General features: G+C 40.2%; 1 protein-coding gene across 24 annotated transcripts in view; it reads left to right on the top strand.

Moving 5' to 3' along the window:
• Positions 1-23423, top strand: part of RALGAPA1 (Ral GTPase activating protein catalytic subunit alpha 1) — a 123923-nt gene that overhangs the window by 38198 nt on the left and 62302 nt on the right. For 10 of the 24 annotated variants that reach the window (XR_014546730.1, XR_014546731.1, XM_083607995.1 and 7 more), the window contains exons 17-26: positions 6407-6547; positions 11297-12871; positions 14669-14793; positions 15105-15321; positions 16324-16500; positions 17292-17444; positions 18037-18230; positions 18348-18446; positions 18541-18696; positions 21155-21283. Coding sequence is in view for 22 of the 24 variants with exons in the window: in XM_083607995.1 (XP_083464121.1) it covers positions 6407-6547; positions 11297-12871; positions 14669-14793; positions 15105-15321; positions 16324-16500; positions 17292-17444; positions 18037-18230; positions 18348-18446; positions 18541-18696; positions 21155-21283 (2966 nt within the window). In the remaining 2 variants the exon portion in view is untranslated. The remainder of the gene's footprint in view (positions 1-6406; positions 6548-11296; positions 12872-14668; positions 14794-15104; positions 15322-16323; positions 16501-17291; positions 17445-18036; positions 18231-18347; positions 18447-18540; positions 18697-21154; positions 21284-23423) is intronic. The other 14 variants (XM_083607992.1, XM_083607993.1, XM_083607990.1 and 11 more) reach the window with 3 other exon arrangements.

Genomic DNA, 23423 nt, shown 5'->3' with positions numbered 1-23423 from the left:
AAGATGTTAATTGCACACAGCTTGTACGATATCTCTGAGGTGGCAACCGACCTTGGAAGGATCACAGACAACCTGAGACCATCTCCGTCATACATATTTTATTTCATTTCATTTCACTTCCCCAAACTTTTCAAAGCTGTCACTCACACTATATATGGCAGTATAAAATAATACAATGCTACAATCAGCCAACCAGCAGCTTAGCCATCCTGGCACAAACATGTAACCTGTTCTCACATTTCCAGTACTAGCTGATATTTATAAATATCTGACTTTTCACTATTGATCTTGGAATGTTCCAGTCTAAAACAGAAAGCTGTGCCTCTGCATACTTCTCATTTTCTTATTCACATGAAACTATTAGCTACTTTTCCCCAGACATACGACTCTTGGCACTAAAACCAAGAAAGCATTTGATATGAGAGCAAATTGATTATTAATAATTAGGCATATCTGAATCTCTAACAAGCCCCTCCCCTTTATTGCTTGCTGTCACTTGTTACAGAGTTTTGTATTAATTACCAAAGCACTTCCCCACCCCCAGCCTTATTGAGCTCTCAAATGCGGTAATTTCTTTCCTTAGTTGACTCAGTGCCTTCATAGCATGCACATATACTATAATTGCATTAATACCAAACAATCTGGACCCCCACAGTTGCAGTAATCGAGTGAAGTGCAAGACTTAATATCCAGGTATTAGTTGGGCTCAACCATGAAGAATTTCCTACCAAGAATGTTGTGTGCTTTTCTTAATGATCTGTCCCTTAGTCCTTACCTCTTTTGCTGCCTTGTCCCAAGTGTAGGACACTATTGTTAAACTGAACAACAACAGCCACTATATCATCCACCTCTGTGCCTACGTCCATTTCAAAACCTCAAATTCATTCTCCAAATGGAATCCCTCTATTTAATTTGATGTCTTCCGTTTCGCATGTCTTCAGTTGTACCACTTAGTGCAAATTCCTTTCTTGTTCTGTCTTTAAGTTTTTCATGATAAATGCATGGGTTTCCTTTTCTCATTCCCATTTTCAAAGTGTTTTCCCCTCTTTCCCCCCAAGTCATGCACACCCACTCATCAGCTGATGTCACTGGTGTCTGTAGCTCATGAGCAGGACACCATGCTTTAAACTAGTGAGAGGACAAAGGAGCCTGGACAATGCTGGCCTCTGTCTCCTCTCCCTGCCACCCACTTAAAGGAAAAATGCAGAGCTGCTTCAGAGGGTTCTTTTGCCAAGTGCTTTTAGGCAGTCCACATGCTCCTGTCCCGAGTGGTTCAGGCTGGAGTGTGGTGACTGTCTTAAAACACTTCACTGGTTCCTCAGTGCCCAACTGCTAGAGATGTGCAGGGACTGCCCATATGTCAGACGTGTGATATCATAATGTTACAATGTTATTGACAGGTGGGCAGGCCCCTCACACCTATCCATGAGGCCAATCTTGATAAGGATCTGGCCCATGGAACCGAAAAAGTTCCCCACATTTGATACAGAGTGTTTCACTAAAGGGAAACCCAGATGTGAGACCTGAAACACTGTTACGGACTTACTTGTGCTTAACCTGAAGCTCATAGGACTTTATGTCCCAGTGTGCATCCATTAACTCTGATTGTGTACCAAATGTTAGCATAGCAGTTTGTAATTGAGACCGTTGTACAGCCACAGAGACTATGTATCATGTTTGAGGCTGCTGTTATTCCTTATTAAAAAGGTAAAGGGACCCCTGACCATTAGGTCCAGTCGTGGCCGACTCTGGGGTTGCGGCACTCATCTTGCTTTATTGGCCAAGGGAGCCGGCGTACAGCTTCCGAGTCATGTGGCCAGCATGACAAAGCCGCTTCTGGCAAACCAGAGCAGCGCACGGAAACACCGCTTACCTTCCTGCCGTAGTGGTACCTATTTATCTACTTGCACTTTGACGTGCTTTCGAACTGCTAGGTTGGCAGGAGCAGGGACCGAGCAACGGGAGCTCACCCCGTCACGGGGATTCGAACCGCCGACCTTCTGATCGGCAAGTCCTAGGCTCTCTGGTTTAACCCACAGCGCCACCCGCGTTAACCACAGTATGTTGCATCAAAGCCACTGAAAACTGCAAGTCCACAACGATTGCTTAAACACAGGGGTGAACTCAGTGGAGACAAAATTCATGAATGATTTGCTGGCAGGTGTTGTACCAACACAATCTGCTTTCCCGGCATAACAGTTTATTTCATTGAACTTTGGGGAAATCTGGCACCATGAAATGGTTCTTCCCCTTTTCACTCATATTTGTGCAGAAAGCAGAGACTGTGTTTGAAATCTGGGGTACATTGCCAACCAGAGGCAGATCCAGTTTAAATTCTGATTTCTTTCTGCATCCCATATCCTTTGGTTGCCATCACCACAGTATGGGCTCCTTCAAAGGACTAGAGATGACAACACATTCTTTATTCTTGGTCACTTTTGTGTAGGCTATGAACAAAACTTTATCACTATAGCTGTTTCAGCCATCACAGTCTCATTCAGGTACTCTTGGAATTTCCTCCACATGGCCCATCTTTCTGAGTTTTTGGGAGCTTTTCTTAATTCCTCCTCGGATTATGAGACCAATGCCCTCACTTGCCAATAGAGATGCAGGTGGCAGTCAACCTAGTGGTTGTCAGGTTGCATTGGTGTTGGCCCTATAGTTGGTTGACCCACCTCTGGAGTAAAAATGTAAGTTCTGCACATACATTATGTATCCCTACCTTTGTCCTTTGCTTATGGGTGTTCCCGAGATGCATTCCAAAAGAACATGGAAGTGTTAGGTAAGTTCTAGACTAGAGCAAAAGGCGTAGACCATACATGAAGCAAATGGGTGGCATTTTCTTAGGTATTGCGTTCCTTTAAACTTGGCACCATCATTGTTCAGAGAACCCTGAGACCTAGTAATATGCAGAGTAAACAAAAATAATGAGCATAAAAATAATAAGAATATTTATCCATGGGTGAGGTTGCAATAGATAGAGATATATAATATATATGAAGCCTAATGAGAGAAAAAAGAAAAGTGAACAAAAGGAGTCAGGGGAAATGTAATCATTTTTTTCTGAGGTTTGTATACAAATAGCTTACACTTTGAGGGCAAAATCGCTCAAATCTGTACTGAACTTGTTGCCACAGTCGAGTTTCAACCTGCTCATAGGCATAGATGGGCCACCAGTGCTTCTTGGCTGTCATCCACATCCTCTGCAGGAGTAGGAGGATCAGACCAGACCTGCACAAAAGTAAGAGCAGGCATGGTCAGTATAAACATAGGATCTCCCCCATCCAGGCCCCTGGTGCAGTCCAAGAGGCCCAGCTGTGAGGGACTCCACTCCCATGCCACACACTGCCTTGTAAGGTACAAGCATTTGTTTCTTGGAGCTGCAGTATGTTTGCACATGCACCATGGGCCAAGGGTTAAAGGTGAGGCTTTCTGCTGGCCAAACTCTGCAGTTACTTGTTGGAGGGTGGCAGGGGTGTGAACTGTTTTCTGCCCTCTTGTGTGAGAGTTTGCAGGGTGACATGGTTGGTTCCCAGACGGCTCTCCCATTTCCCAGACTGATCTTGGGGGTAGGTGGGCTCCATGAAGGCTTTTCTGTGTGAGGGTCCTTGCTCGCTGGAGGGCTGGTTCCAAGTGCCTGTTTGAGCGTGAAGCTCAGGAGAGAGATGTGAGCAATAGCTGCATTCCCTCCCCTATGCTGGGGAGGTGGGCTTTGCTGAAAGTGCAGCTAAAAGTTACCTTGTTTCTGTCTTTGTATAGTAGTCTGTGCCCAGTGTTCCCGGGGGTGCAGAGTGTCCTTCCTCCTTGGTGCCCATTCTCCAGAGCCCGTCTCTAGAACCCAAATTCCCTGCATGAGGAGTGTGTGAGGCATATCGCTGCACCATGCAAGGTGTCGTGCTGTTTGCATTTGACGCATGCTGAGTTTATATCCTGCTGGTGCTGTGCGTTGATTTGCTACAGGCCTCCTCAGCACCTGGAGCTCTCCCATGCTGCCATGGGTGTAGCTGGCAAGGGGAAGCAGCCCAATTTTCCCAGATTGGTCCTGCCCCATTGTTTTCTATGTGACAGGTCTGTCTTGGGCCAGCCGTTTGATTAGTGGATATTCCACCTGTTTGCAGGGCCACAGTCATGGCCTGAGGGGAGTGAATGTGACAGCCAGGCACCCTCACCCCCAGCAAACCTCTTTCTTGCCCTCAGCATCTTCCATTTGGGGGCATTCTGCCAGGTGGGTCAGTGGTAGAAATAATAATAATAATAATAATAATAATAATAATAATAATAATAATAATAATAGTGGTAGGATTTAGTTCCTCTTCAACTACACCTTTTGCTGATTAACATCTTATACTCCTTTTAAACGTGTTTGGGGAGGGAGGGTTATTGGTGTTGTAATTTTATGTTGTGAACTGCCCCAAGATCTGTGAATGAAGGGCGGTAGACAAATTTAATAAATAATAATAGTTCTGCCCACTGGGCTACTCATGAGCAGGAGAAAGGTCTGCCAGCACTGGTTTGGATGGCTCTGCCATATCCTAACTCACTCCAGCCCGATGAGTCTGGGTTTGGGATTGCACAGTAAGTCTGATTATCACCAAAAACTATTGAGCGTTAACTTGGCTATATAAAGCAAATATTGTGGATAGAACTCATATAACATGAATATAGTTAGTAGGCTCTTCAGATGCATTGGGCACATGAAAGTCATTCACTCACTTCAGCTATATAATCAGTCCATTTATAAAAAGTCCATTTATAAAAAGGTTCTTCAGTGCTTTAAATTAAGGAAGAATTTGGGCTGAGAATTTATTTCAGATTCAAACGGAATGAGCAGTGCGAAACTCAGAAAGTTATTGGGGATGCTGGAGTCTGGATTGTACTAAGTTGGATGTGTTAAAACCCTGAAGTTAACAATGCAGTCTGGTTTTGCATTTTAAGATTATGATGCAGAACTTTATGATCTGAAAATAGAGACGATGTTTGCACTTCCGTAACCCCAGCAAATCTTTAATAAAAACACTTTTTTAAAAGATTATGATGCAATTAGGAGCAGTGGTCTATGCTGCAATTTATAATCTTGTAAGGCATTGAACTACAAAGCCATTGCTTAGAATAGATACCAGGGGATAATACCAGTGTAGTAACTTAGATCCAAGGAGGGCATAGGTTAGGCAGGAAAGTTGGATTCTCACCTTGTGTTTAAAAACACTTGCTTTGTTTTTCTGCCTCCATGTTTTAATGTTTCCATTTAGATGGCATGTTTTGCATCCTTTTTTGCTGTATTGGTATATTTTAGTTAAATGTTATGCTTCCTCAGACTTTTACAATTTAAGACATCTTTGCTCTTTGTTTGCTTAAAAAAACTGAATTGTTTAATGTTCTAAATTTAATTTCTAAAGTAATTCCTGCAATTACTTAAAATAATGCTGTTAGGAAATCAGTAGAACTCATTGTTTGAGGATATATACATACACAAGCTATTCAAGTCAATGATTTATTTACATGGAGAAAATAATATGTAACTCAAGCTGACCATTGATACAGTTGCAGCTATTGGGAAGTGATCCCATAAATATACTGGCTGAAAAATGTGCTGCTTTGAGCTAGTTGCACTTAGCTCCCATTGAAATAAATGAAACTTAAGTCATGAGTAACTCGACCCAATGGAACCTGTTAAGGTAACTTAGGCTGCAATTCTACACCTGCTCACCTGAGTGTAAGCCCCATTGAACTCATGGGACTTGCTTCTGAGTAGATGTGTATAGTATTGTACTGTGAGTCTGAATCCAAAGTATATCAGTCACATGTTACATTCCCTTTACAGATACCTTTGACAGGGATGGAGTGCAAGTGAGGACATATTTTTAAATGTCTGGACCTGTTCATGAAGCTTCTATGACCAGAAAGGAACCTAGTTTGTTTTCATTATTTGAAGCTCTTCAGACTAAAAGATGCTCACTTAAAAAAAGGAAAAGTTAGATCAGAGCAAGTGCAAGACATGTGCTTTATCAGTGCACAATTGTATACACTCTTTAGTGTTCATGCCATGGCCTTCAGCTTGTTGACATTTTTCAACTTGGGAAGAAATTCTGTTGAGCTCAGTGGCGCTTCTGAGAATACACACCTGTTAGTGTTTTACTTTGAATACACAGTAATTGTAGTTGTCAAAATATAGGCATTATTGCTGTCTAGCATTTTTTAAAAATCAACTCAAAATGTTTTATGTGCCCACTGATTATTTTTTTCCTTACAGCTCTGCCAATATCTGCCGTGCTGAAATGTTTTAATTTAAATTTTCTTCCTTTTTATCTTTGTTTTCTCTGTTGCTGCTTTTTCTGTGACACAGCCTTTCATTATAGTCACTCTTCTTTTTTTTCCTTCCCCACTTCTTTCTTTTCCTTTTTTAAAGCCATGAGAAGCCGATCCATTGGTGAATGTGCTCTGCCATCGGCCTATATACGCAGTGCTAAAAGTGCTCCTGTTCTGATCCATACTTCCAAACCCTTCTTGCCTGATATTGTTCTCACTCCCCTTTCTGATGAGCTTTCAGGTAGTGCCACCTCTGCTAATTTCTGCACCCCCTTTTCACTTTTTTAACCCTTCTGCTTTCAAAGACTGCATAATCACTACATTTTTCAAAGTAAAATATTTAGGGGTGGGGAGGAAATGGGGAAGAGATGAGAGTGGATATTTTGAGTTTTGTGGTATGCTATATTTACAGCTCATTCTGGAACTGTGAGAAGCTAGCGCTGTGCCAATTCCTCTAGAAGTAATGCAATGTTCTGCTTTGCAGCTGAATTTTTTAAAAGTTGATTTGACACAAATATCTGAGATATATTGTTGAACTAGGTTTTCTCCATCAAATGGAGAAGGAAGAAGAAAAGATTTCTCATTGACAGTCTTCAGCATGGAGAGGTTGAGGATATTTTCTATCATCGCTGTTTGGTCATTGTATTTTAATTTACTGGCATCATAGCCTTTTCCTTTTGATTGTTTATTATAATCAATTTCTTGTTGACTATGTCAGTAAATGCATAAGAATTACTAAAGAGGGGTTGACATTAGTAAATACCACATTAAAAACTCATCAATAGACCCAGAAAAAAGTATTACAAGTAACAGTATTATAAACACTTAAGTGCTAACTGCTGTTTATGTATCTTTTAAAAGACACAACTAGCTGTTCTTCTGCTAACAAAACCCTTGACCCATCTCTAGAAAAACGACATTTTTAAAGCCCCCCAATGAGCCATATTTTAATAATGATTCTTAGGCTCCGTTCATAGGTACTGTGTCAGTGATAGGCAGCCTCAAGAAATCCTTCACAGCTATGGTGGGTTTTCTGTTGAAGCAACCACATTTTATCTCCTGTGTCATTGAATCCCAAGCTATAAATGTACTGTGTTTTTGTTCACATTTCAAATATGCTGAATCATGTATTGTATACTGTGATTCATTGTTTCATAATGCCAATCAGTTTCAAAGGCTTGTTCAGAGATGATATTTGTAGTAGCTATTTCGGAAGCGGGGTGTGCGTTTTCTTTCTTGCTTTTTCTCTTCTGTTCCTCTCTTCCATTTTCCTGCCTTATTCATACATTCTTTTGTTTCCTTGGTGTCCTTGGCTCTGGTTCTTTTTTGGGATTATGCACACATGAAGGTGATGGATGGTTGATGAAGGACCCTGGGTGAGAGGCAGTGAAGGAAAGAGATCCCAGGGGGGAGGCTGGGAAAAGAAAGGGATGCTCCCAGGTAAGGGCTGGGAGGGTCTAAAACATGGGTAGGCAAACTAAGGCCCGGGGGCCGGATCTGGCCCAATCACCTTCTAAATCCGGCCCACGGATAGTCCGGGAATCAGTGTGTTTTCACATGAGTAGAATGAGTGCTTTTATTTAAAATGCATCTTTGGGTTATTTGTGGGGCATAGGAATTCATTCTTCTTCTTCTTTTCAAAATATAGTCCGGCCCCCCCACAAGGTCTGAAGGACAGTGGACCGGCCCCTGCTGAAAAAGTTTGCTGACCCCTGGTCTAAAACTTCCTTTGTGAGACGAAGGTTAAGAGCCAACCGTGAGAGAGGACTCCACCTTTTCTTTTTGTTTCTGCTTTTATTTAGATTAGTTTGTTTTTAATTGTATGGTATTATTAAAAAACCTTAGTAAAATTTTACAGGGTGGGTGGGAAACAGAAGTGAGATGGACAGCAATGTGTTGCTGTGTGAAGTGCTCCTGTTGAGGGGGCCAGCCAGGCAACTTTGTTGTCTTCAAGCATACTCCAGTCATTCTCCCTTAGACCTGTAGCTGAGTATCAGTGAGGCTCCGTAACGGCTAGAGGAAATAATTTTTTAAAAAAGTTTTGTCTTGTAGTTCTGTTTATTTTTTTTCCTAGACTTCCATCCCTTTCTTCCCCTACCCCCAGCAACATGTCCAGATAGGCACAGGACCTTTGAATGGATGGGTTGTCTGTGTTCACCTTTCAAAACAACACTACAAATGCTTTCCTTTTAAGTATAGCCATCAACTAAAGAACAAAAAATAGCACATTAATTTGAAACGAGTAGAGCATATTTTTCAGACAGTCTTGACACAGCTTTTTTTTTTTTAAAGTTCTCATGATTTGCTATTACAGCGGTACCTCGGGTTACATACACTTCAGGTTACATACGCTTCAGGTTACAGACTCCACTAACCCAGTAATAGTACCTCTGGTTAAGAACTTTGCTTCAGGATGAGAACAGAAATTGTGCTCCGGCGGCATGGCAGCAGCAGGAGGCCCCATTAGCTAAAGTGGTGCTTCAGGTTAAGAACAGTTTCAGGCTAAGAACAGACCTCCAGAATGAATTAAGTACTTAACCCGAGGTACCACTGTATAATATGGAACATTCCCAGTTCGAGCTAAAATAAAATATTGTGTTGTAAATTATTAAACAGTTCAGAAAATCTGTGTGTTTCTTCTTTAGGTTCCTCAAAGTGGCACCTTTATTGATGCTATATAACTGTGTTTAAACTTCATCAATTAATAATCTAGTCCTAATCATTTATCAATTGGACTGTTGCTATCAAAGAATTGTAGTTGCCATGGACGCTGGTAAAACTAATGATTTTACAATGTCATGCTTAGATTTCTCCACCAAGTTCACCCAACATTTTAAGACCTGCTCACCTCATTCCACAGGCTATTTTTGTAGGTTTCAAAAAATGGAACAATATGTGTTTTATATCAGGATATGTTGACTATGACAAGATTATGTTATCTGTTACTTAGAAAGTCATTTTCTGTATAAACTTAGCAGTACAGCTAATATCCCTAAAAAGTTATCAGCTCAGCTTTGTGTATTATGATTATACTATTATTTTGTCTTAAGAATCTGTTAATATGACTTGTCAGCCCGATGCAGAGAAATATAGCTGGCTATTTAGGATTTTTTGACAAATTGGAAATGGAGAAGTGTAGAAAACCTTGGGATCCTTGCATATAATCATAGTTAGGCCTTAGTAATCCTAAGCAGGATTGTGAAAGTCTTGTGCTTATCAATTCTGGGGAGACGTTGAGATGGGTCAGTGGCCCAACAGAATAAGGCAGCTTCAGACATTCCTAACAAGACTGTGCTGGTGGCACTTTGTGTATTTGGGTACCCAGAACAGTAACAAATGGCTGCACAGGAAACAACGTGTAGTTTAACATTTCTGGGTGCAATCTTGTTTTCTTCGTGGAGCAGCCTTCCCATCCCAACTAAACTGTGTACATTGCATAGTGGTAGAACAATCCTACACTTAGATTCTGTAGCAAAAATATGTGAGACAGGATTATTTTAGCCGTGTGTGTTTGTGTGTGTGTGTTTGGTATCTTTTCTCTACCTTTCCGTGAAATAGTCAACCTTACAACCAAAGTAAAACAACCAAAACATAGAAATAAAACAGCACACAATGTTTAAAAATGTATTAGAAGAGAATGGTATTCTATGAAGAATTGCTGAAATAAAATAGGTTAATAAGAGCATCACAAGCTTCATATTTAAATTTAATGTCATCTTCAGTGTTTGCATCTTCAGTGTTTAAAAGGGTGCAGAGGTGCTTCTGTGACTATTCAGAACTCATTTTGCAGTGTGTCCCCCTGGAGCTGTAGTCCAGATCCACTCAAAAGGAAATCTGAAGGACTGCTATAAGAGCTTCCACGAACCTCTTTGTTGTGCATTAGAGTCTAGACCTTATATCAGTGGGGCTTCTGCAGAAATTATGAACAAGGTTTCCTTTGGTTTTTAAGTGTTTTGTAGGTGTGTAAATTTTAACACAGCTAGCTTTTGTTCTCTTCTCACCTCACCTCCTAAGAGAGTATACTGCTTTCAGCAGAATTCTAAAACAGCAAGGGAAAAGGTGAAGTGGGCTCTTACCTGTAGGTATTGTCGTCCCCCCCCCCCAATTTTTAGTGCTAGTTCAGCTCATCCTGAGGGAACAATGGTTCCTTCGTTAGGATTCATTTTTGGCTATTTTGATCACTAAAAAATAAAGATAAGTCAGCTGTAGGTTCAGTAATTGTCAGACTTCCTCTGGATCATCGTATTAGCTTTTTCCAGTTCTTATAAGAAACTAGTATCCCATTTTTAAGAGGTGCTTCAGAAGATCCCAATTGGAGACTGAAAAATGTGTTTATTCGTTCGTAGCTAGCCTTTCAGAGTTAGGGAACCATCTGCTTTCTTTCACTTGAATGAGGGATCACCCATTATGGACATACCTACATAGGTGTTTTGTGTTTGTGTGTGTGTGTGTGTGTGTGTGTGTGTGTGTGTGAAAGAGAGAGAGAGAGAGAGAGAGAGAGAGAGATTGACTTAATAATTAAAGATGATACAGCTCCCTCAACATATTGAGTCAACTTGTGGCTAGAAATATTGTCAGTTCTTGGGTAACATATTTTCCCAAACAGGCTATATTATAAGTCATTATTTCTGATTCCATGAATTAGTATTTCATAATTTATTGGCACAGCCCTAGCTTTAACAGCATTTCCATATCTCCCATGATCTTGCTCTGTTTCCATGCATGTTAATATTTTAAGACTGTTCTGATGGTCTAACTCATATCTCACACTGTACTAGATAGCATATATGTGCACGTATGTGCACATGTGTGTGTGTGTATATGTGTTTAACAACATTTTAGTTTTTGGTGGAGAATATTTTATGGTTCTTAAGGACTTCTTTTTAAAGTGTATCACTGCCTTGCAGTAGTGAACAAACAAAACAATAGTATATATATATATATATTAGATTTATGTATTTGATTTCCTAAATACATACTTTTTCTACAGACATGGACGATGCTCAAATCCTCCCACGTCCACCTCGCGTCAGACATTTTTCACAGAGTGAGGAAACGCCCAGTGAAGTTTTTGATGCGTTGAACGAGGAGCAGACACTTCCACGAAGTAGCAGCACATCTGACATCCTGGAACCATTCACAGTTGAGCGAGTCAAAGGTGCAGTTCCTGTCATTGACGATTCATCCCATCATGCGCCAAGCTTACAGAGTTCCACAGAGGCCTCTTCAATATGTAGATCCACTGAAAGTCATGTTACTGATACAAATAGCCGAGAGTCCTCTCTGGAAGTTGGGGATAGTATTTATGACCATCTCTGTCATTTGGTAGGCCCGGTAGAACTTGCAGATACAGCCTTTGAACAAAACCAGTATGTTGACCTTGAAAGTGAAGATGATCTTCTTTCCTCTCTGAGAGAATATCTTAAGGAAAACGAAGAACTTTGCAGTAGCATTGAGATAGATAAGCATGAGCCTTCTTCTCATGAAGTTGATGCAGGAATAAGTAGGAATGATAAAATGCCATTGGATGGAGTAGAGCATACAGACCAGACTGTTACATGTGCAAGTAGTACCACTGTTGCAGAAAGTGCCGATGACGCAGAACTGCAATTGGAGCAAAACCAAAGTGGCTTTATAAGTAATATTGCACCTACACAAGTAGACAGTTCTACAGGAAGCCAAGCTGATAAAGCTAAACATTTAAACATTGATAGGCCCATCCAAAATCTGCCTGATCCCAGGTCAAGTAGCCCTAGAGAAAAGGAAACGAAGAGGTATTTGTTCAGACAAATTGCCACTGATGTAGATGTATCTGTGGAAGCAGTGCTAGCTGAAAAGCATAGAAGTGCCCTCTTTAATGAAAAAATAACCAACACAAGTGTTATGCATGCAAAGAAAATGCCACATAAAGCCTTAGTTAACCCTGAAATGCTTCACATTACTGGCATGAGCAAACTGTCACCAACTAAGAGAAGCATATCTGAAACGGTAACCCATAAGGCTAAAATAATGAAAATAGCAGCTAAAAAGCGAAACAGTGTCCATGTTACTTTTAGGCCATCTACTGAATCAGTTCAGTTTTATAATCCTCTAGAAAACAAAGAGGCCCCCTGGAAAGCAAGACTTCGTAAACTCAGTGGTTTCAGTAGCGGGAGCAGTAGCAACAGCAGCAGCAGCAGCAGCAGCAGCAGCAGCAACACAAGCACCAGCTCATCCACAATGGCTGTGCTGGTCAAACCCGGAATATATAGGCCTCTAGATCCAGCCAGTACAACTTCTGCTTGTAGTAGGCAAATTAAAGAATCAGGAGATGTTCCAGCATTCGTGTTGCAGAAGGAAAGTATTGGAATAAATCAAATGTCAAACCGTAGCCCACCTAAGCCATCGAGTCAGGAGTCGGGACAACAGCAGGGCTCCCTGGGTGGTGTTTATAAATCTGTTGTACATGCTCTTTCGAAGCCGAAGGCAAATGTTTCCCCACAGAGGCAGAGCAGAGTGCCAGCAGAGGCTCCACTGAGGGATCTGTACAGTCATGTAATGGGCTATTTTGGAAAGAAAGCTGCAGGTGAGCACTAACAGTGTGCGGAGCACAATAGGAGAAAGGCAGCACCAGTTTGGCTTGATGCACCTGAAGCAAGCTCTTATAAAGCAAATCAAAAGGCTTTGGGATGATCAGTGCTTTTCCTGTTTGGTTTTGCATGCGCATATGGCCAGCTGAATTTCCCCCCTCCAGCATAAGTTACTTTGATAAACGTTAAATTACTAATGATCCTTTTTAAAAAATAATAGTGAACCACTTTGCTGCTGAACACTGTAAGAGTAGGGAAGAGGAAGAGATAGTAAATGACCTACCAATGGATCCTGTCTTTATCATATACTTCTCCTGGCAAGCCTTGAAAGCCAGTCTTCAATATATATTTGGCATTCGTATGCTGTCCAATAGGAAAAAAATGGTTTTGATATCTCCTATTTATCTTCCTAGTGATCAGTTATTGCAGTTCAGCCAATTGTAGGTTCAGTTAATTTTTCTTCCTCCTCCTCCTGAAAATGAGACAAGAAAATTTTGAAGTAGGTTTCAAAATTTCCTGTTTGGACTATCTTCTTAAAACAATCTGGTATGGATTTTTGTCATTTTTATTTGAGCTATTTCAAAATATGCTTCAGTGCTTTCTGTGTGCATTCATTGGAATGGATGCACTGACTTCCTAAGCGACATCTATCACTGCTTTCCCTCCCCGCTGGGGTCATGGAAGTGCATAAAGGTACCATGATAGTTCTCCTTGAGCTAACTGTGAACCTCTATGTGTTAACCAAAATGGGCAAGGCTGGCTGTCATTCTAATATCACCATCTTAGTTCATGTGTTCAGTAACTTTTAAAAGAACAGTAAATTAACTTTCAGCAGTGAGGTAGGTTTTTTTGCGCTTTTTTTTTTTACATTGTATGCTGGCATGATTAACAGAATGCTCTGTAATGCATCCTGCATTGAGATGTTAATGCCATCTGAGGGCAGTCTTTGTAAGCATATCACAGTAGACTGGGTAGTAATGTAGACTCTTTCCGGCTAATTTGTTTCAATATGCTATTTAGTAAAAGTTTCTCTTTAAAAGCAACGTGCAGTCTGGATTCTAGGAGTATATAGAACGAAATTTTGAAATTTAATACTTCAAGATTTTAATATCAAGACCATGTTATACCTCAGATTAACAGTACGGTTGCTTTGCAGTCTTTTGAGGGGATAACACTTTCTCAAAAAAAAAAAAAAAGATAAACAAGAAAAATAAAACCTTCAAGGTAAAATAACACAATAGTGTAACAGAATTAAAAACAGTGTAATTCTGTGCAATATTGATCATAAACCACTGACCATTTTAAGTCTTCTGTTAATTTTTGAATCATGTCATCTTTCATTGTTTATTAATTTATTTAAGTGTACTCTGTGTCTACAGTACTGCATTGAAACATAATTCATTGGTACATTCTACTTATATGTTTCTCATTAGCATACACCCGCAGAGTTGGGGGGGGGGAATTATGCATCTGGTGATATGGAGGAATGAAGAATGTGTGCTTAAAGCAAGCATTAACAACTTTAAGTAGTGCTTATCTGTAAGCTTTCTTGCTCTTTTAAAGGTCACACTGGAAATTGACTAACACCTGCTCAGTGGTGATGGGTAGGGGTGGGGGGCGTTGAAGGGTGAGGGTAGACTTACTAATTCCTAAAACTAAATTTATTTTATGGGAGAAGGTATTTTTAACTGCATGACATTCTTTTGTATTTACCGGTTTATTTCTGTGCTTTAAAAAAATATTTTGTTATTGAAACTGTTCTTTACTATATACAGTCATTCATTTGCTTTTAGCCAATAGAGAGGATATGAGCCCAAAGCAGAACCCTCTTGGTAGTGATAATGGCAGTAGTAATGCAAATATTCCTGACCTCATGGATGAGTTTATAGCTGAAAGACTGCGCAGTGGTAGTGCTCTGGTAAGCTTTTGCAATTTTCTTTTGTCCTGAAATATACAATTGTAATGCTAAGCAGTTTACAAGATCACCAGTTAATTATGACTGTAAAAATGTTAATAAGTAGTGACGTTTGTTAGTTTGATGACCTCAAATGAAAATGGCTGCAGTAAATGTTATTTGATGGAAACGGAGCTGGACTTAAAAATCGGTAGTAGCTGAATCATTTAGTTTTGTACAGCCCTTGTCTCTGAAATAGCAAACATGAAAATCTTTTCTGGCTGCAAAAGTGTTTTCTCAAACTATTTCTTCAATTGTAATATTTCTTCAATTAGAATGTGACCAGAAGAGGGAGCAGTCCAGGAAGCTTAGAAGTTCCAAAAGACCTTCCCGATATACTGAACAAGCAGAGCCAAATGCGCCCTGCAGATGACCCAGGTGTGCCTTCTGAGTGGACGTCTCCTGCGAGTGCAGGCAGCAGTGACCTTGTCAGTTCCGACAGCCATTCGGACTCCTTCAGCGCCTTCCAGTATGACGGCCAAAAATTTGAAAGCAAGTATTCCCGCATCCAGTTTCCTCTAAAATCATAATACCTCCTCTACTTTATTTTATTTTATTTTATTTTATTTTATTTTTGCAATAGACAGCTTTATGCAGAGAAATTTAGAAGAGTGAATGCGCACAGGTTCTGTAAATGATCTGGAGCAAAGTCCACAAGGAATGTGTTTGGCTTATCATCCATTTTATAAGAGCACACAACTTTGGGAGAAGTTATTTTTGTAGACCTAGATCTGTGAAAGAAACAACAGACCACAGTACAACCTTCTAGGAACCCTGGCCCTATATGCACACTGGTGGGGAAGGAACTTCTCAACTTTGCAATCCTTCTTTTCCACTGTGATGGTTTCCTCAGGGTCATGAATATGTCCCGCACACTACAACAACTTGGGTGCATCATCAACAAGAGCTCATTGTGTTTAGTTTAGTTCCAGACCTTCATACTTGATCTTTGATGTGGTTGTGGGGAAGATCTCCCTGTTTTAGGACAGGCAGAACAAGAGCTATTTAGCACTTTAGACTATATACCTTTGTAGCTTTGTAAAGCTACAAAGGGCCGTAATAGCTTGCATCAATTGATTCACTGGTTGAGATTCCTGTCCAGTAGCTGCTTATTCCTTTTCAACAACAGTTCACCCTCAGTTGGTGGCTAAACCCTGATCATATTGTTTTTGCGCACACAGATACAAGCCTCTCAGGAGGGTATGTGACACATGCTGCCAAAGCCTTTGCAAAGTAGAAGATTATTATTTTCTAGGAAGGAGAAACTTTTTCTCCAGAATTTCTGCCTCCTTGTTTAGTCATAAGATCCCAAAACACTGGATCATGTTGCTTAGATTTGTTGGAATCTGCACATGATTGCACAACTCACTTGCATTAAACACAAGATGAAAGGTAGCAAGAATGCCCTTTGTAGGAAAGTCCTATGTTTTTGAAATTGATCAGGTCTATGCTTTTAGTTAGGCCATTGAGATATGTATCAATTTCTCTCTGTAGATTTCAGCTTTGGCCCTGAAGGTGGCACAACAACTTCTGCAGAGTCTGATGCAGGTTCAGGACCTCAGCAAAGTGCTGAAGAACAGGAAGTTGCTAGTCTAACTACACTCCATATTGATTCTGAGACCAGCAGTCTCAATCAACAACCACTATCTGCTGAAGCAGCAACTATTACAGGTAATAATAATAATAATAATAATAATAATAATAATAATAATGTATTATTTGTATCCTGTCCATCTGACTGGGTTATTCCTCTGCTGCAAAGCAGAGGAGTGAAATTTATGAATATTTAACTCATTTCTAGAGGATTAGCCATTTTATTCTGTGGCAGCAATAAGACGAGTTGGGGTACCAACAACTTAAAGACTAACGCATTCATTTTTACAGCCTTCCTCTTAGAAATGGTGAAAAGTATAGCCTATAAAGTTGATCTGAATAATATAATTTGTGGGGTATATTTTGCCAGTTAAATTGATTTTTTTAAAAAAATCCCAGAGTATTGTTTTCTGGAATAATAGACCTCTTCATATCAAGTAGAGTTTGTAGCCGTGATCCAGAGGTCTGCACATGGCAAAACTACATCCATACTAACCTTTTTTCCCTCTTCATCTGTCACCCCTATAAACCATCCAGCAGCTTTTAAATTTCCCCAAAGTTGAGCAGGAAATCAGCCTGCTGAAGACCTCAACAGCATATAGTAAGCATCCAGGGGCTGGATATTTTGTTGCTGCCCCCACTTTTGATACATAAGATATTTGGAAATCATTCCTATAACAAATAAAATTACGAATTTACCAGTACCAGCAACTTAAATTTGACTGTATAGGTGTCCAAAGTGCTACTAATAACATATTTTTAGATGTGTGCTTGTTGTGCCGCTGTTGAGCTATGTATGCTACTTGCAAATCAGAGTGAAGGCTGAGTAAATGCATTTTTTATTCTGATAGCTAAAATGTCATTTGTAGGTTCTGAAAGCGCATCACCAATCCAGTCTGCTCTTGGATCACGATCGCAGACACCATCACCTGCCACTCTGAGTGCAGATCACAACGAACAGAAAGATCTACAGCTGGATGAGAAGCTCCACCACTCTGTTTTACAGACACCAGATGACCTAGGCAATATCTTAGATAGAAAACTTAAAGAATAGCTTTTCTTTCATTTCCTATACAGTGCTCACTATTTTAAGAACTGGGTAGTCTCAGAGAACAGTAGTTGTGTTTTCTGTTTGCCGTTCATTAAATTTGTCTTACTAATTATGTTTTTAACTCCTGGGAGAAAGTAAAAATTTCATCTGCTTGATTAAAGCAATAACATGGACTATTTATACATTAAATAAACTGGGTAAATGTGGTACAGCGGGGGATTGAGGGACCATATCTGCTCTGTTCTACCTGGCTATCATATATTTTGATGCAACATATTAATGGGTTTTTCTTGGGAGGAATTCAACATCTTGCTGTTGTTGTCATTCTGTCAACACAAGCATTTCAGCTTGTCAGACGGAATGATCCCTCCTTCTTCCCCACATGTGGTTCTCTGGGGGTTTTCCTGACCCCCTTAGAGCCAGGGGGTCATGAGGAAGGAGGAAAGCCCCACTGCACAAATGGACGTTCTTGCAGACCTTGTATCATCTCCCCCCTTAACTTCTTAATCCACCTCCAAATAATAGCTGGCCTGAAGTTTTGTTTGTTTTTCCTTCTGTTACAGAAACTAGTGATTTTCCATCTGAATGCTGCAGTGTGATGGCAGGAGGAACAGTCACTGGGTGGCATGCAGATGTCGCTACCGTAATGTGGAGACGAATGCTAGGAATTTTAGGAGATGTCAATTCCATTATGGACCCTGAAATACATGCTCAAGTTTTTGATTACCTTTGTGAACTCTGGCAAAATCTTGCTAAGGTATTTGGAGAACTGAATATTTTTAGCCGCTCAGCCTAAAAAAAGTATTTTAAGGTAGAATTGAAGCAGCAAATTCATCTTCACACAAGTTTGCATTGTATTTCTAAATAATTTCAGATTAGAGACAATCTTGGCATTTCAGCTGATAACATGACATCACCTTCTCCACCAGTTCTAATTCCTCCGTTGCGAATTCTGACTCCGTGGCTATTCAAGGTAAAGAAAAGTGTAGCCCATTCTGTGAATATGAAAATGAAAATGGGGTAACGTATCAAAGTGTTAACATTGTGGCTTCATTCTTTAATATTAGGCAACCATGTTGAGTGATAAGTACAAACAAGGCAAGTTACATGCTTATAAACTCATATGTAATACAATGAAGCGGAGACAAGACGTTTCTCCAAACAGGGACTTTTTAACTCATTTCTACAATATAATGCACTGTGGACTACTTCACGTTGATCAGGTAAGGAGCCTCAATAATTTAAACTTTATTCTGAAGCACATTTCTGAGCAATCGTGAACCCAGAAAATTAAAAACGTGTTGCAGATTATGCCTTTGAGAATTTGCAAACATAATGCTCACTTGGAGTTTTTATTCATTGTAAATTACGTTTTAAAGAAGTGGTTTTCAAACTTTCTGATATTGGGGAACCATTTCTACATGCTTCTTGCCACTGGCAAGAAAACTCTGTATGTTGTACAAGAAGCTGGGGAGTGTTATAGGGTACATAGTATCAGGCTACTGGCTGGGCCTTTCTTGAGTAAACTTAGAATGCACCCAACTGATTCTTGTAGCTACATGTTTCAGGGAAAGATCACTAGTGTTGAACAAGCTGCGTTTCAGGACCCTTGCCTGCCACTTCTGATCTCTTCATTGATAAGCTTCCAAGGAAAGCATAGGATTTTTTGAATAATATTTTGAAAAACGATTGCTTCTTAGAGACAGAGGCTTAGCTCTTGCAAACAAAAGATGACATGGTAGATCTGTGTTTGAGCTGCACTCTTTTGGATTGTAGATGGGTCCATACCCCTTCACTCAAAAAACAAACAAACCAACGAGCTATCAGGGAGAAGTGTTCTAAATTTCTTTTTTAATTGACATCTCGTTTTCTTTGTGATTGAATGCTCCTCCAGAAATAATTAAAAACCAATCATAAGAGTCACACCTACAGTCTAAAGTAGTAGAGCCTATACACAGGATTCATGAGATCTAGCCCAGAGTCTTTGTTCTGCAAGTCTGAATATAGACTGTCTTACCGTAACTTAAGTGACAATTCATGCAATACACTGCAAGATTTTGTCTCATACTCACAGTTTCAACTCCTTGCAAAACAATCTAATTACCAATTTATAATAGTTCTGGTAAAGCTATGCCTTTTGGGTATAATTGCCAAGATTCTGTCATACTGCTGAATAAGATACCTTCCCAGAAATCTAAGGGTCGTTGGCAAATAAGGAGACATTGGTTCCAGTAATCTTACTCATCTTCTCTTAGAGTTCGCAGATACTTTAGAAGGAAACTCTACTCCCATTTGTTAAATATTTTGTACTGCTTTTTACTGTCTTTCATTTTCTTCTTTCTCTGATGGTCAGTTCTAACTTGGAGGCATTTCTGACTAATCATTTTGCGCCCTCAAGACAAATTTAGGTTTTATTCCCATTATTCACATTTGTGAAAGCCACCTAATACAAAAGTTCTCTGGGCAATTAACACTAAAAAAAGCAAAATAAAAACAGTAGCAGAATAAATCCAGAATAAAGCCAACAACTCCCAATGTCCTAGGCACATTTTGTGACAGGGAATTTCATCAGCGTGAGCAGTTTCTGAGCTCTGTGTGTAAGATTTCAGATTAAAACTACAGAGTGGAAGGAAGAGGAGGATCTTTTTCTGCCTCCCCACTTCCAGCTACTCTCTGAAGACTGGAGAAGAGACCCTCTTATGAATATGAGGGAAGTGGGCTGGGGAAAGGCTCAACCATGTGAAAAATGAACATAATATTTTAGCTGCAGTTCATTCTTTTCTAGCTTTGTATTCTTGTTATTAAAAAAGCGCCCATAACATAGGTTTAAGGTGCTGTTTAGCTCCTAGCTTTCATATCTCAGTTTCTAACACTGGGGAAATTCTCAAGTGCAGTAAACATTTAAGATTGAAATTTTAAGACTTGAAAAGCCTGGCACTGAGGAGATCTGTACAGCTTAATAAAAAATGATACCAAGAGCAGTAATCCTACTTTTCTTGAACAAATTTGTGAATAAATTATTTTGAGAGAATGTTCACATATAACTGAAAATCCTATGAAGAAATGTGGCTAGATTTGGGTAATTGTTTTATTCTAGTTCACTGGGAAATTATTTTTCATTCAGGTTCAGTTTGACTCCCTAGCTGCACTTGGACATGATGATTTCCTCCATAGTTTATCATTAAGGATATGAACCTAGGCAAGCCTTGGGCTTTTGTAGCACACAAACCCTTCCCACTCCTGAAGGAAGTGTTTGCTTTTGCTTCCATTTTTAGTTGAACACAGCTTGTTGTTTCATCCAAACCCAACAACCTGTGACTAAATCTTAACACTGGTTTGTTTCAAACTCCTTCATACCTATACCGTGTAAACAGTTTAGGATGGAGACAACACACTAAACTGTGAGTAATTCAAAACAGAAGCAAACAGCTTCTAATCTCTTTGAAACCACACGAAAGGGGAAAGTGGGGGCATGGAAACCCAATATTTGCTGTGACTTATTCCCAGGAGAATAAAACATAGATTATCACAATCTCCAAATGCTGCCGTTGGCATTCTCAGAACAGGGTTTCATACTATTTATTTTGTCCTTTCAGTAGTCTTTTTATTTAACAGAGTGTCTATTATGGAAGTTGCAAGCGATCTGTCTGTTAAACAGTTCTTTGCCTCCTTTCCTCCAAGGATATCGTCAATACAATCATCAAGCACTGTTCTCCTCAGTTTTTTTCACTTGGTTTACCTGGTGCTACCATGCTGATCATGGACTTCATTGTTGCAGCTGGTAGAGTGGCGGCATCCTCTTTTCTCAATGTGAGTTTCCATTAACAAAAATTATTGCTGCTGTTTAAAATTATTTACAGACCACATTTCGTTGTGGAAAATAGCAAGGCAGTTTGCAAAATAAAACCAGTACAACAAAGTAACAATTAAATATATACCAGAGTTCACTAAAGTCAGTACTAAGGATTGGTTCCTTGAAACGCTGGTGTGAATAAGTTTTTGCCACCAATGTAACTCCTGCACCACAGGTGCCTGACATATCTCTCGGAGGTCATTCCACAGTGGGAGGGCCACCACAGAGAAGGCCCTCCTTTTGTTGTATGACTGGGCTGGTTTGTACAGAAGGAAGTGCTTTCTCAGATAGCCTGGTCCTAAGCTGTTGCCCAGGTTAATTATATTCAGCAATTGCTATTAGATTTTCTGTGGGTGTCCATCCGTCAAGTAGGATCTAGCACCACCTGGTATCCAGAAACAGGATATGCAACTAAGAGTCAAGGCATATCCAACCCCTTCCAGTTCTGACTCCTGTCCATTTCCTGCCTTTGCCTGAGATGGATTGGTGGTCTTAGCTCTCCTTTTGGAGGCCCATGCACATAAGTGAAATTGCCTAAAGTGGGGAACATCCTCTAAAAAGCCTCCAAATACCTATTCGCCCCCCCCCCCTTCTGTCTCTCCACACAACTCTCTTTTCAACTAGAGTTGAAGTTCTGGGGCCAGCTGGAGGCCATGCAGAAAAGCAGCTGTGGCGGCTGCTGTGCTACCTTACGTGTCAGCTGTTAGGTGGGGAGGCCTGACAGCCTAAACAAATCCCCACTCTGCCTTCAATCTCTTTGGGACTTCCTCCTTCCTCATTGACCTCCTCTTTGGGCTCTCTCCCGCCACTTCCTGGCATTCTGTTTTAAATTTATTTCCCGGCACTATGCATATACGTAGTTGCACATGAGTAGAACACATGTGGGGGGATGTCTGTATTTAGCCTTCCTTTTCAATAATTAAAAAGAGGGATGGAGGTCTATTTATTTTCTTGCTTGTCTCCCCACCCGCCACTTCACTTCCTGGGGTCTGTGAGTCTTTTTTCCACTCTTGCTATCCCACTCACCTGTAGCCATGAGGTGGTGCTAGATCCTACCTAATGGATGGCCACTGGCTAAAAGCACCATTTGGGTGAGTCCAGCAGTCCATTTATATACAGCTTATTTTTATATATAGCTATGAGTTATATAACACACACACACACACACACACACACACACACACACATTGTGTGTGTGTGTGTGTGTGTGTGTGTGTGTGTATTACTAGGATGTTGTGTACAAAGTTTACCAATTAAAGTCTTTCTAAGTAGGGACTTTGTCGCCTTAAAAGCAACTTAGCATGTTATATTTATTTACTACAAAAGTGTATTATTATAAAGCTGTATATTAGATAATGTACAGGTTGTTTACATTCTTGCCACGGTGTTTTATACATCCAGTTGCTTGCGAATTTGCCTGCCTTACACTGTGCTCCTTTGCCTTAGGGAGCTTGCAATCTAAATTTAAATATTACATGAAGATAGGAAAGGGGGAGGTAAGGGTATCAAACAGCAAAAAACCGCCCTGAGACCTCCAGGTATAGGACAATGTATAAATTGAATAAATAATAATAATAAAAGAGGGAAGGTCTGTGAAAGGCAAGCATAAAGAACGAATGTAAGAAAATGGTGCTATTATGTTGTGCATGCTTTTAAGTTGGTTCTAAGTTACCTAGAAACTGCTATGCATAAGGTAACTATCAAACTGAATAGCTAACAAATAACAATAAGCTGTAATACCTGAAGGCAGCCCCAGTGCAATTGCATTCTCAAAAAAATAACTCTGAAGCATCCCTAGCAGGTCAAACGTATCACCAGCATATGAGCCAATGAAGCACTGTAAGCAGCTCATCATCATTCTGGTCCTTGGGTAATTGAAGGGGCAATAAAGTAGAACAGGGCTTTACCCCATCCCAATGGCTCATGGCTCATGGCTCTGGCCAGCTTTCTCAACCCCAGTGTACGTTCTGCAGCAGGAAGCCTCTTCTAGTTGTAGGGACTCCTTGTGTAATTTAAAATCCTGCCAGGGCTACGTGGCCCTTTTCCCACTCATGTTGCCCCTTCATGACTTCAATACCCCAAAGAGACCTGTGCTTA

Source organism: Podarcis filfolensis (assembly GCF_964270895.1).
Source record: "Podarcis filfolensis genome assembly, chromosome: 1".
Taxonomy (NCBI): domain Eukaryota; kingdom Metazoa; phylum Chordata; class Lepidosauria; order Squamata; family Lacertidae; genus Podarcis; species Podarcis filfolensis.
The sequence above is the reverse complement of the archived record's forward strand: the minus strand, read 5'-3'. Positions and strand labels throughout refer to the sequence as shown.